Below are 14,305 nucleotides of genomic sequence, written 5' to 3'. Positions count from 1 at the left end.
AATCTGATTTGAGGAGAGTTGAATTCTTATCTCTTGTAATATTAATTTTTATTTATGTTTATATTTTTTCCTTATTTGTTTATGGTCTTTCTCTATAAAAAAAAAGACAGGAATAATATAAATTTTTTTTACTCCCACTTTTAAGATTAAGTTTAAACTATGCTTAATATTTGACACCGCCTCTAAAATGGCAAGAAAAAGAATTATAGTATTCAACAAAGAACAAAATATAGAGAGAGATCACATAACTTTGACGCACGGATACATTATGTGAGGGAAAGAGAATCTGAATTTGTGTTTAAAATTAAATGTAGCTGATACAGATTCCTCTAAATACACCTTGAATACGTGTCTTATAAAAATATTTGTAAAAAGTGCAAAATACACCCTTATTAATCATACACCAAAATTAAACTTGAACTAGTTACTAATGATAGGGCTGCTAGAGTAGTAGTTGCAAGTGAAGTCTCTTCTTTGGAGGTGTGTTTCCAAGACTAGCACGGTTAGAAATGAGAATTTCTGCTGCAAGCGCATTTTTTATAAACCGAATCAACGGAAAGACCATTATTATTATTATTATTATTATTATTATTATTATTATTATTTTGTTTTTAAAAATTGTTTGCAACTCATACTTAAAGCTCAAACGTTAAATATTACACATCTCTCAGCTCTCATATTTCCTTACAGAACCCACTTCAGTAGAACAAGGATTTGACCCAAAAACATTTAATAGACATTGATATTTCTAGTACAAGGAACTAGGGAAGCAGTACCTTCTTTCATATTTCATAAACATGGTTAACAAAAAGACAAATGGAAGCAACACGTGGATGACATTATTTCATAAGATTTTCGTATTCAGTATGAATGAATGTGTCGTTTCTTACTGGCTGCACATTGCTTCAACTGCTAATTTCTTAGATGCAGTTGGACACAAACCCTTGTTGAACCCCTCTTCTCCTAACTCAATTCTACACTCGTTTCTATTAAGACACACCTGCACATAAGAGCAAACATCTTTAATTAATACAAACTGTAAACTAACAGAGATAAAAACCACTGCATATGAGAATAAAGTAAACTATTACCTTCTCAACCAGGGATATAGAATTAGGATCATGACAGTCACCTATACTATAGGATCCACAACTTCCCTGTGGAGTTCCAAAGCTTGCAAATTTAATTTTGGCTATTCGACCATTGTCAGGGCACTTCAAATCGACTGTTGCTTTGCTCTTTCTCTCTACATTTTCAGCTTCAGACCACGACTCAATCGAAGGATGCCCTTCTCCAAGATGGGCACATATGCCCAAGACTTTGCGTTTAGATAATCTGATTTGTGTTGGATCTCCACCTTTCTCTTCAAAAATCACCAAAATATTTCCAGATGGCTTGAACCATGATCTTGGAACATGATACCTACAAAGTCAGGTTAGACAAACTTTGGCATTATTTCCTTTTTAAAAATTAATTGATCTATAATATTTCAAGAAAGGGGATTTTTCTGCGTGACATACCACCGTTGGGTTGGTTCTCCACATCCGGTTAAGCATTTATCTGGTCTGAATTTGCCCCTGTAGTCGCACTTCTGAACGCACACATCATGAATAGAGCTTTTCGTGGGCCAATATCTTCCTATTTCTTCCCCATTTAACCATGCCAGACCTTTACCCATATGAACCATATCCAGCCCAACGGGTTCATTTCCGGATGGAGGGTCCAGAATAACCTGCAAAATTGATTATCATGTAATATGTTTTACAAACAAAACAAAAAGAAAAGGAATAACTCCTCTTTTCCACCAAACATGGATAACAACAGAACCTTTTCTCACAGAAAAATGTATGATCATAAGTCAAATACGTACCTTGTACCAAGTCAAAGGTTGTTGCTTTGGGGGTTCCCTGGATGATAACCATTTGACATTTTTTATCCCGTCTGGCTTGTAAATACCAAGGTGCTCACCTTGCAACCCAATCTAAAAATTGCAGAAGTTATAATGTTTGTTTCCCAAGTCCCTTCAAAAGCTTTCAGGCCCACTTAGGGGGTGTTTGGACTCCCATAATGTATTTGGAATGGATTGCAATGTAATAAAAAATTCATGTTTTGATCGAGCGTTTTGAGCCCAAGTTGTAATATTAAAGTCACTTCGTTTCGACAGTTTTCAATTAAACTCTATTTTCTATTGTTCTCACTTTTTACAATTTCATTTATGTTCCGTTCTCAATTCGACAAGCATTCCAACACTCTGATTTCCAGTAATTCTAATTATATTCCAATTCCCCAAACACCCCTCCTTTAGTATTTCAAGGTGTGAACTTTAATTTTTTAAGAAAAGAATATTACATCACAAATATGGAAAGCTTGTTAATCTGGTGCATGAGAAGTAGGGAAGTTGGTAAAATAACATAAGTTGGACAAAATGTCATGTTCAATCCATAATTTTTAAGTTGTACATTTGATGATTCCTAAATGGTTGTGCTTTAACCACTTTCAGCCTTAAGCACCTACCTTAAATCACCGATTGACCTAATAGCTTAAGTTGATGGATGAAGGTAAACTTAATTATATATCATCTAACACTTCCCTCACTCATGGCTTAAAATAAGTGAAAAGCCCAACAAGTAGATATTCGGAAATGAATATTAGTTGGGAAGGAAATAACAGTGCAAGAGCTTGAACACAAAACCTCTATGAACTCGAACTCGCTACTCTGACACCATCTTAAATATCCCAATAGCTTAAGTTTATGGGTAAAGGTAAATTTAATTATATATCAACCTAATATAAGAGAATGAGAGCTACCTTGTAGGACCAAGCATAGGAAGACAGGTCCACTGGGCCATTGTTAAACCCCTCTATAACAACTTTTGAAAGTCCAGCTCCAACCCACTCATAAAATGGTCCAGCATTCTGCAGTATAGATAAAGAACAATAAGCTATCAAAAGTGAAAAAGTAGCCCCATATAGTTCGAATGAGGTTTAGTCGACTGTTTAAGAGTTAGTGCGACTTTTGCAACTATTTACACTATTAGCATGATTCTACAAGAGTTATAATTAAAAGATACAAGGATGCTGTTATTGCTTATATCAATGTGAAGAAGCGCCCCAACTGCCCTGAATTTTATACTACGATTTTTCTTTCACAATAGAAAAAGAAAATCTATCGTGCAGATGAGTCTTCTTTTTCATTTGGACCAGTAAAAGATTAGAAACATGCAACCAAAAAAAAATCATTACAAAAGGAGAAAACCACAAAAAGGCTTCAAAGGTTGGGTACAGAAACAGAGCCCCCAAAAAGAGACGTGCAACTTAGGCAAAGACAACATCTCCCTGGAGCTTTAAAACATCATAATTTCACTCGATTGCCTCATCTACTTAAAATAGAGTATGATTTCAATTAAAAATTGTGTACAGTTCGGTTAGAGACAATATGAAAGCCCGAGATAATGGAAAAAGAAGTAACTCACTTGTAGACCAACAGTCATGCTTAGTAGAGCAATTTCATTTTTCCCTGCCTTGAGAGAAATGGCTTGCTTAAATTTGAATGTTATATCTGAACCATTCCCAGTTGCACTAACTGTACAAGGTAGTGAAATATGTTAATTCGTGCATCCAAAATATTATATGGGAAACTTTAGAATGATCTACTCCATAATCTATGCTATACATGAAAAAATAGATTAAGGGAAGAAGTACATGATAAATATCAACTTATGTAATTTCATGTCAAGGGTCATCATTCAACAAATAACTAATTTCATTGAGATAAAAGAAAAATAAAATTAACAAAGTACTATTTCTAATAACTTTTTAATTAGTGGTCAATAAATTTTGAACTACTAATGCATCTCTTAAATAAACTACTCTAATACTTTGCTTCCATACAAATAAAGAAAAAATAATAATAATCTGTAGAAATCTCTATATGTTATTTATAGTATGTTTAGTTTACTAACAATTGACTGTGTACATTGCACGTGAAATATGAGAGGTCGTGAGCAATGTGGGCATGTAAAAAAGTGGAGAGAAAAATGCGTAGACAAGGATTCTCTCTTTTAGCCACTTTTAGATATAGTAAGATAATCCTGCAAAGATCTGTTCTGGATAAACTATGACCCTTGGTTCTTTTCCTATTGGAGATGGACAACATTGTTCAGTTTAGTTTGATTATTAGTTAGAAGGTTAGTTCGATTATTAGTTAGAAAGGGCCCCATCTCTTAGAAGCTTAGTACGATAGTCATATTTATTAAATCACCAATTTATCCAAAAGCTTAAGCTAGTAGTTGAAGGCAAATTTACTTATATATCATTACACTCCCCTCACTTGTGGACTTGGAAGGCCCAACGAGTGAAAATCAATTTTAATTGGGAAAGAAACGTCAATGCAAGGGCTTGAACACAAGACCTCCTTGATCACCTGCTCTGATACCATATTAAACCACCAAAAAGAAAGAAAAAGAAAAAAGAAAAAAATGCAATCCATATTTTATTCAAGGAAAGATAGGTAGAAATTATTCAATAAAAAAATTTTAAAACAAAAAATAGGTATAAAAACATGTTATTTAATATTCAAAAAATTGTACCGGATACCTCTAATATATGAACTCAACTTTGCACTCCAAACACAAACATATAAACTCTGGACATTCTGTCTCAACTCAAGGCCCCAAACAATCCATAACTGTCATGTCATGCATGTTTTCAACTATGATTAAAAAGAAAGGAAGAGAAACAGCTGAGGAAGAGTATGTACATGTCCTCTGAGAGCTTGTGTCTATATAAAACCATAATTAAAAGGTGATGACTAATCAACTCAGACATCCAAATCTACTCACTATAATTTATTAAAGATACAGTCAAAATAGAAGGCAAAGAATGGGATTTAAAAGAGGCAGATGACTATAAATTGAAACTAGTTAACATGCATCAGAATGCCAGTAATTGAATATGAAGTTAAAGACGTGATATTCAATACATAATTAAGCACCTTGCAGTTTCTTGTTGATAAACGCATGAAGAGCATGACCCTTTGATTCAACTACAAGAACTGGTTGACTTCCCTTGAGAAACTTTTCATTTTCATTTACAAAAATGCTGCCAATAAAGGAAATTATCAGTGATTGACACAACCTCCCATGTTTGTCCATGCATACCTTACTTTGATGAATTATGATCCCAAAATTCAAGACCACAAATAACGTGCAATAAAACAAAGATTCAGAAAGGTTACTTATCATTTACAAGCAGGCTACTCGAAGGACTGGCAAAGGAAAAAAAGACAACTACAAAATTTCCACACCAATGAATAAAATAGAAATAAATAAATAAATATAATCTAAAAGTAGTTTCCTTCCTTCAGTCCTTGACATATAAAAGATAATGGAAAACTTGATTAGAAGAAGAAGAAGAAAAGAAAACCCTGGAGGAATATTTTGCTTAGATAATGGTATGAAACAATGCAAGCAATGATGATGAATGACAAATATTTGCTCTTCCGTTATCATCTTATTCCATTTTCATATGATAGTGAATCAATAAATTAGATATAGTTTTAGTTCTCTCTTCAAAGAAAGACAAACCTGGTCGTATACCACAGGTAATCTGTTGTATCTTTTGTGGTATTGAGGTGGTCAACCAGAACATTCTTAACAAAGTCAGCTTTACCCCAAATTCCAGGTTGCTCTACAAAGACTTCCCATTTGAGGGCTTTCAAGTCTTTATTTGTTGCATCCGCTGAAGGTTGAAGTTCTTCAGGAACCATTTCAACCATAGCTGTTTGGGACCTAATCTGTAGAAAGTGTTAGGTCCAGATAACAGATTGAAAGTACATAGAACGAAAGCAATGACACATAGAGGATCTTTTTCTGAAACAGGACATACCATTGCTGTGTTAAAGACTACATTCTTGCAGTCGGGCAGAATACTAACTGACCAAGCAGGTAAATGATATGAAATATTTCGAAACTGGACTGTCTTATCGTCTTTTTCATCTATGTTAGCAATAAAGGCGGCACAGGCTCCAGATGAGTCGGTGTAGACATCAGCCTACAGTTCACCAGTAAAATATTGAATAAGGTCTTCCAAATAATAATGATGATGAAAATAAATAGATAAATAAATAACCTGGTTATTCGACTTTACTGTCAATGTTAGAGGGAGGAAAGATAGTATAGAGAACTCATTTATTCATCCAAAATATTTGCTAGTGTCTCACCCAAATAACCAAAGTGGTCACTGCAATTTTAAAGACTTTAGGTAGCACAAAATCAAAGGGAGGACAACTCAGGCAGAAAACATGGCATATATGAGAATACATAATGTCTCAAAGTTTCTAGAAGGATATTTGGGTGTGAAACTCTTCTTTGTCCAATTCTTTTCTGGATCTGTTCAGTGTTTCCATGAAACAAGAGGCTAAGGTTGAGAACTGTTGGATGGCCGATGGCAATGGTTGGATTTAAACTTTAGGAGGGGGTTGTTTGATTGAAGATTCCAAGTTAGAGCAGTTTGGTGGGTCTGTTTGATTTTATCTGGCTAGGGGGAGGGAAGGAATAAGTTAAACCTTAGATAACTCTAATTTTTTCTCTTCAAAATCGTTTTTTCTCAATACTGTCTGGAAGAATTGGCTTCCAAAAAAGGTGGTCTTTCTTAGGCTGAAGGAGTGCTTGATCATTTGATCATTTACCATTCTTTTGCCACTTTGGCCTGTGATCGAAGCAATCGGATGGTAAAAAGAATTAAGGGATTCAATTTCTTCTTTTGTTTGCAAAAACAGAATCGATGATTAGTTATGATAGGAATGATGTTAGAGGGACATTAAGGGTATATTAGTAAATAGATAAGTAGTTTGTTAGGGAAGTTTGGTTTTAAATACAAAGTTAATAGGGAAGAGCAATATTTGGAATAAGAAGTAAGGCTTGAGAGCATCTCAAGATCGGGAGGGTCCAAGTACCTTAAACACTTGGTTTGTTTGGTATTTTCATTATCATGCATCTTTCAATAGATTTGAGTTCTATCAGATTGCAAGAGATCCTTGGAGATTGGAACCATAGAAGCAGTAAAAGGATTTTATGGGCCATGGCGATCAGACTGCTTTGGAACTTGTGGCTCAAAAGAAACTGCAGTATTTTTTAGGATAGGGTGTCTTCTTGTGCTTCTATTTGTAGCAAACTCAATTCATAGTTTCTTCGCAGTGCTCTAAGAATAGTAAATTCTTAGTAATTACAGCTTGTCCATAATCCAAATAAACTAGAAAGTTCTCTTAGAGCTGTTTTGGTTGTTTTCTGAGGGAGGGAGTTCTCTTTCCACCCTTGCATTCAGGCTGTGTTATGCATAACAGAAATATTATCTGTAATCAAATATAAAAATAAATAAATTAAATTAAGCAATTTTGTTTAGCTTGACTTCTGAGTTTGAAGATGCATTCTCCCCAGCATTCGCACATCTGATCTCTTGGACTTGGAATATTTCTTATCCAGTACATATATTAGTCCATTGACCAACTTAAACATTCAATAAAATATTGAGTGCAAAAAATGGAAATAAGCACCAAGCAGCATGGAAGAATATTACCTCTAGAGAGGGACCTAATGAGACATATGTTGGCTCACTGTTAAGCAGAACACGCTCAGTCAACTTTATAGCCCTATGAAGTTCCTTCAGGTGTCCCCACTTTGGAAGCCTAGGCAAACCTATAATTGTTCAAAAAACCATGTAAATCATGATGCACTACCTGGTTTCAACTTTCAACTAATCAAAAGTAGAGAAGACATCTTACCATATTCATCAATAGGTGCATCATAGTCATAACTTGTAGTAATAAATGGCCCACCAGCAGTACGACCGAAATTTGTTCCGCCATGATACTAAAGAAGAATATTATTCTATGAGATCTGGTTAAATTGCTAGAATGACAATGGTAATAGAACACGGTCTAATTAATAAATAGTAATGTAAAACAAGTCAATTACCATGTAGTAGTTTTGCAGACTACCACCTTTTTGGAAAAAGCGAGCAACTGAGAAAGCAATGTCCTCGGGAGGCCTATGAGGATCCCTTGCTCCAAATGTTTTGAACCTGGAAAATATGGAAACCGCCATAACTATATCAATAAAGCATGGAGCAGAAAGCAATATGTGAATTTCTTCTGTTTCATTTGCGTGAGGGGAGATCATCCAGAAAAAGACATTAAATAAATCTTTGAGACAAATATTTCAGATGCTTGCATATAATATTTCATATCAATCAACTTTGATAATACTACTAATAATAAAACTAGAAGTAAAATATAAAATCCAAATACATCCGTGGAAGTTACAGTCTGTTTTATTAGTAAGAATTAATCATTTAGTATGGTTAACTTTAACAGTTAAATTATTCTAAATATTTCAATATTTTAATATTTTCAGATTATACTAAAAACAACTAATTATACAAAGTAGAATGTATTATATTAAAGAAGTGCATAATAAGAAAAACTACTTAGTCAAGAATGAAATCAGACTAAACGATCAAGTGATAAAAATTATATTACCATCCAGGCCAGTTCTCAGTCCACATCTTGGGCTTGTTTGGAGAATTAGGAGTGAATTGGTCACAGTAGAATGAATTGCAAGTATTAATCTGGAAGGCAGACGAAAACTATTCATCTTGATGCAGAGAAATATTGTTAATCTCAATTATTCAAATGTTACTAGTTTAAAGTATATGGATGGACAATCTCAAGTATCAGGAACATCGTTATTATAGAAAGTAAGAACCTAGTACTGCTCATTCGTATGAAGCTATACATTGTGCACATGCCAAAGTTCAGCCAGCATAAAACAAGAATACATCATACAAATTCTTAACAAATACTACATACTTATGCTATTGTACAAAACATAACTGGAACTCCATTGTAATGTTTGGCCTTGTATTCTGGCCTTTGATTTGATATTGTATTGCTTTTGGAAACCTTGTATATGGGTTTTTATTTTCACGTTTTGTATTGTGGCCATTTATTTTCGCTAAGGGGGTGTCAACCTAGTTGAGATGCCTGGGTGCGCCCGTTGATCCTCCTCCCTTATTGCTCTATGTATAACCCTCATGTACATTAAGTTTTGTCTCTCTATTTTCAATATTAATAATACCGAGACTCGTATCCTTTAAAAAAAACTCCATTGCAATGTAACAACACACGTAATATGAAACATCATGCCATAAACCAGAAATATTAAATAATGGCAAGATGAACACAAGTTATGAAGCTCATTGTAGATGGTTGAGCTTATTGGTTTTAGCTTCTGGAATGTGGAAAACAATCATTTACCCTTATAATAAAACATGTACGTAAACAAGTTAGTAAATTGGATGGTCCTATGTTCAAGCTCCATAAAAGTCATTTCCTACTTATTACTTGTTGGCCATTGTGCAAATTTTCAAACCCACAAGTGAAGGAAATGTTAAAACAGTGATATAAGATTAGATTTATCATAAACCATCCACCTAAGCCTTTAGATTAAAGGGTGAATTAACCAATTAAATAGACAAAAGAAGTTATCATTGAAGGGGACTCTAACCACAGGGTCAGGAGCATCATATTGCTGACACATTATCCATGGAACGCCTATATTCTGAGAAACTGCCATTTGAGCAGCCCACATAGCATATGGCTTCCCTCCTTCTCCATAAACTCTTTCTATATCCCCGTACTCATTTTCTACCTACATGAGAAACATAACACATTACAAAAGTACAGCACGCAGCTTTTTATTTACACTATACTTGTAAACAATTTTCATTATAAGAAAGTCTTCACATTCTATCAAAAAGCACTTGGTTGCAGGCATGAGATAAAAACCAGCTCAATCTATGGCTAGAATAGCGAAAGTACTTGCCTGAGACAAGATGATAGGACCCCCCTGCGAAGCAAAAAGCTTCTCCTTTTTCATTAGGCTCACTATGTATGTAGTGAACTTCTGCATATAAAACTGAACTCCCGCATAGTCACAAGGAGAGGCACAATGACAGAGAAACAGTTAAATGAAGCGCGTTAAAAACAGAACACATCAATGGTGTTAGTGGTCAGTTTACATACCTTGAAAGATGCATTGTCTGTTCGAAATACAGTATTAGGAATGTAATGCAGCCAAACAGGTACTCCACTGGAAAGAGAAAGGGTAAGCCTAAAACTGAATTTGTTGAAGGTTAGTTAAAAGATGAAGTTCAAGTAAAGTTTACCCAAAGTTCCACTCGGCTGCAACAAAGGGACCAATGCGCAAAATTAGATACAATCCGGCATTGTGAACGATGTTAATGAATTTTACGAGATCAAATCGACCATCAAAATGATACTGAGGAAGAAGAGAGTAAAGTAAGTAAGAGTTAGTAATGGAAGAAATGAGGGAAGTAATTTTGGGGGTTGCCTTACATTGTCAGGAGAGAGTTCATGACCATTCCAGAAGACATAAGTCTCAATGACATCAACACCTCCTTCCTTGGCGTTTTGAATAAGACTTGGCCACATCTGAGAGGAAGGAAAAGGTTAATTATAAAATGGAGAAAGCAGTAGATAGAGTAAACTAAATTATTATGAACTCACGGCAGGAACGCTGCGAGGATAGTGAATGGAAGCAGAGATGAGGAGCTTGCGGTGGCCGTCGATGATGAGGGAACGGCGGTCATAGGTGACATTGGCCGCCAAGCAAAGAGGAAGAAAGAGGCATAATACAAGAAAAGAGAGCTTCAAAGTCATTGCATTACCCAATGTCCACTATACTAACTTCTGAAAATGTATTGTATTTAAGGCAAAAGGCAGAGCAGATCAAAGGCGTAGGAAAAACAACACACACATGTGCTGCTGCGGTGACGGTGGGAGTGACACTCTGCACACCACCTGCCATCTCTTCTCGAATAATATTCATTGATATTACTACCACATCAACATCTAAATATCCAACTCTTTTTTAACCTTTTTTTTTTTACTTTTGTTCTGTAAATGCATTTATTAACATAACATCTAAAAAGCTAGTTTGTATTTTATTAACCTAGTAAAAAGCTAGTTAGAACTTGGGATTTTTCCTTTCAATAATAAGAATGTTTAAGTTTGTATGTCCTATCATAACCTTTTTGTGTTTAAATTTGAAGAAATAAAAAGTTATTAAAAAAGACAAAGGAGAGGAAAAGTAGTAATTATTTTGGGTTGAGATTAAGATAGAAAAAGAGATCTTGTATTGAGTGTGGGGCCGGGATGAAGCAGAGCATTTATGGGGAACAGCTGTTGATGTCATTTTGTGTAGGATCCTTCACACTGACATATTTGACTGCCGTGCCTCGTCGGTTCGATTCCTCAGAAAATATTTTACACAGCACGACGATAGGGTTTGGATTGGATACCTTCATTTCTTCTTCTCCTTTTCTTCTTAATAAATCCACGTCTTCCTAATTTCTAGATTGTCTCAAGTTCATAGTTTTTAAAGCGAAATATACTACTTTTCCAGCCTTAACTTCCGCTGCTTTTTGTTTCTCAACTCTCAACTGTCTATCGTCGCCTTCTATTTTTCTAACATTTTCTTCACCCACAAACCATTCCACTTGCGAGTCAATCCAATCAAAATTTAGGAGCACAAATATTGAAATCATTTATAAAATATAGACCATTACCCGTGGGAAGAATTTGATATATTTCATAAGTTATTTAATTCTTTTTGCAATATTTAAAAACGTTCCAATTTTTTATTTGTAAAAACTAAATCAAACCCATTCGTTGGTTAACTTTAAACCTAAACTAATCAATTTTTTTCGTTAGATACATGTATGTATGTATGTATATTTAATTAAAAAAACAATTTGGTTATATAAGTTAAAAGACGTTTTGGTTTGTATTTGAAATTAAAACTAAATTGGATATATCAGTTTCAAGTTTTCTTCCAAGAAAACCAATCTGCATTGGCTTGTTTTAAACGTTTTGGGGCGAAAATAAAAACTGGTTTCTGGGTATATTTTTTTCGGCCTTTATGGGCAAAGAACTTCAGTACCACTCAACATGAGGTCACCCAGTAGTTAGATATGAATTTTCGAGACCATTGACAACGTTCTAAATTGGGTCCTCTCTTCGTAGGCTAATGCATTGACCATTTTTTCAACGTTTGGGGCGAAAATAAAAACCGACTCCTTGACATATTTTTTTTGGCCTCTATGGGCTAATAACTTTAGTACTACTCAAAATGAGGCCACCGAGTAGTTAGATGTGAATTTTCCAGACCCTTGACATCGTTCTAAATTGGGTCCTCTCTTCGTAGGCTAATGCATTGACCATTTTTTCAACGTTTTGGGGCGAAAATAAAAACCGACTCCTTGACATATTTTTTTGGCCTCTATGGGCTAATAACTTTAGTACCACTCAAAATGAGGCCACCGAGTAGTTAGATGTGAATTTTCCAGACCCTTGACATCGTTCTAAACTGGGTCCTCTCTTCGTAGGCTAATGCATTTGTCATTTTTTCAACATTTTGGGGCGAAAATAAAAACCGACTCCCGGACATATTTTTTTGGCCTCTATGGGCAAAGAACTTCAGTACCACTCAAAATGAGGTCACCGAGTAGTTAGATGTGAATTTTTGAGACCCTTGACGTCGTTCTAAATTGGGTCTTCTCTTCGTAGGCTAATGCATTGACCATTTTTTCAACGTTTTGGGGCGAAAATAAAAATAGACTTTCGGGCATATTTTTTCAGCCTTTATAGGCAAAGAACTTTAATATCTCTCAAAATGAGGTTATCCAGTAGTTAGATGTGAGCTTTCGTGACCTTTGATATCATTCTAAATTGGGTTCTTTTCCCGTAGGCTATGAGACATGAAAGTTAGCTACGGGTCGCAAATGTACCTCCCGAGTGGTCAACTAAGGGGGAACTTAAGACGAACGAAAAATGGCCAGTGTTATAGACTAAATAATGATCAAATTTTGGTAAGTGTTCAAAAAGTTTTTAAAATATACATATAACTAGTAAGTGGCCTTATTTGGAGGAATGTTAAAGTTTTTTTCCAAAAGAAATTGAACACTAAAGCCTAGACACACTTTTTATTTAGGTGTACAAACTAGTTTTCTAATAATAATATATTTTTTTTTTTTTGTGATGTAGTTCTCTTTGGATCAAGGATTCTTGGCTAATAATAAGTATTGGATCATATCTTTGACAAGGTTTGTAGCACAAAAAGATTAGCTATGAGTCGTGATTGCAACACCCTAGCTAGTGGTCGACGAAGCGGTGCTCAAGATGTTTCGAAAAATAGCCAATGGTATAACATACAAAAGAATTTCAATTTTTTTATGGTGTCAAAAAGTTCTAAAACTTGACATTTACCTAGTAAGTGGTCTCGTTTAGAGGAAGATAATATTGAAGTTTTTCCCAAAGAAAAGAATAATGAACCCTTTAGTTAGGTGTCCAAACTTGTCTTACATCGTTTCTTTGTTTCTTTTTTTTTCTTCTTTTTATAGACTATTTTAGCTCAATGATTATGGACTAATAAGTGTGAGATCATATCTTTTACTAGGTATATGGCACAAGAAAATAGGCTAAGGATCGCGATTCCTAGACGGTAGTGGTAGACAAAGATGACATCCAAAATTTGAAAAGAATGGTCAAATGTTATAGTCTATAGAAAAAAAAGAAAGTGGTCTTATTTTAAAGAATGTTGATGTTTTTCTAAAAAAAAGAAAAATCAACCAGTAACCCATCCTCAATTTTTATTTCGAGTCCAAACCAGTCTTTCAGTGGTTTCTCTTATTTGCTTAGTTGCTCTTAAAAGATTTTATGAATAGTCTAAAATAGGAGGTTGAAACCAAAACTGATCAGCCATCCTTAAGTATAAGTAATTTGATATTTTGTTTGCATCATCATGGTTGGTGAGGTGAATTTATGAGATAGACCAAGCAAACTAACTGCCTCAAAAAAGCATAGGATCAGGATGAAGGATTGAGAAGTGATGACAGCAATAGGATGTTTTAACTTACCAAAGAATGATCCAGCAATGGTTGAGCTTCAATTTTTCAAGCTTCATCAGAGGGACGTTACAAGAAGGAGAAGACGACAAAGAGAGTCGAAATCATAAACAATGAGGTGGAGAATGACCCCAAAAGCAAGAGTCGACCAAAAAGAACAATCAAGCTTGATTCGTAGATGTTTTGGTAATTTTACAATAAAATTATCTAAACAGAAGGAAAAAGGGGAAAAAAAACTTGTGCTTGAAAAATGTAGGTTAAATAAATAAAAAAACCTTACATAAATCAATTCCCCGTCCTCTCTTCTTTGTAGTTTCTATCA

The 14,305-nt window shown here is 34.6% G+C and overlaps 1 protein-coding gene across 1 annotated transcript; it reads right to left on the bottom strand.

Annotated features, from left to right (window-relative positions):
• Nucleotides 1-608: 608 nt before the first annotated feature.
• Nucleotides 609-10,864, bottom strand: LOC101210129 (beta-galactosidase 10). The gene is made up of 19 exons (XM_004147284.3): nt 10,586-10,864; nt 10,415-10,510; nt 10,225-10,337; nt 10,082-10,148; nt 9,882-9,974; nt 9,564-9,707; nt 8,537-8,625; nt 7,974-8,079; nt 7,781-7,868; nt 7,576-7,694; nt 5,887-6,051; nt 5,586-5,794; nt 4,994-5,100; nt 3,474-3,583; nt 2,809-2,916; nt 1,871-1,981; nt 1,521-1,732; nt 1,092-1,422; nt 609-1,000 (listed from the first exon to the last, which is right to left on the bottom strand). Exons 1-19 carry the CDS (start codon nt 10,736-10,738, stop codon nt 887-889), a joined length of 2,535 nt encoding a protein of 844 aa, XP_004147332.1. The 5' UTR covers nt 10,739-10,864; the 3' UTR covers nt 609-886.
• Between the last annotated feature and the right edge of the window lie 3,441 nt (nt 10,865-14,305).

This window comes from Cucumis sativus, chromosome 2 (assembly GCF_000004075.3).
Source record: "Cucumis sativus cultivar 9930 chromosome 2, Cucumber_9930_V3, whole genome shotgun sequence".
Taxonomy (NCBI): domain Eukaryota; kingdom Viridiplantae; phylum Streptophyta; class Magnoliopsida; order Cucurbitales; family Cucurbitaceae; genus Cucumis; species Cucumis sativus.
Note: the sequence above shows the minus strand (reverse complement) of the source record. Positions and strands in the feature narration are given on the sequence as shown.

Coding starts and splice junctions, on each gene's coding strand:
- LOC101210129 (XM_004147284.3), bottom strand. CDS start 10,738: ATGACTTTGAAGCTCTCTTTTCTTGTATTATGCCTCTTTCTTCCTCTT. Junction 10,149..10,224: donor GCAGCCGAGTGGAACTTTGG/GTAAACTTTACT, acceptor TTCTCTTTCCAG/TGGAGTACCTGTTTGGCTGC. Junction 2,917..3,473: donor GCATGACTGTTGGTCTACAA/GTGAGTTACTTC, acceptor TCTATACTGCAG/AATGCTGGACCATTTTATGA.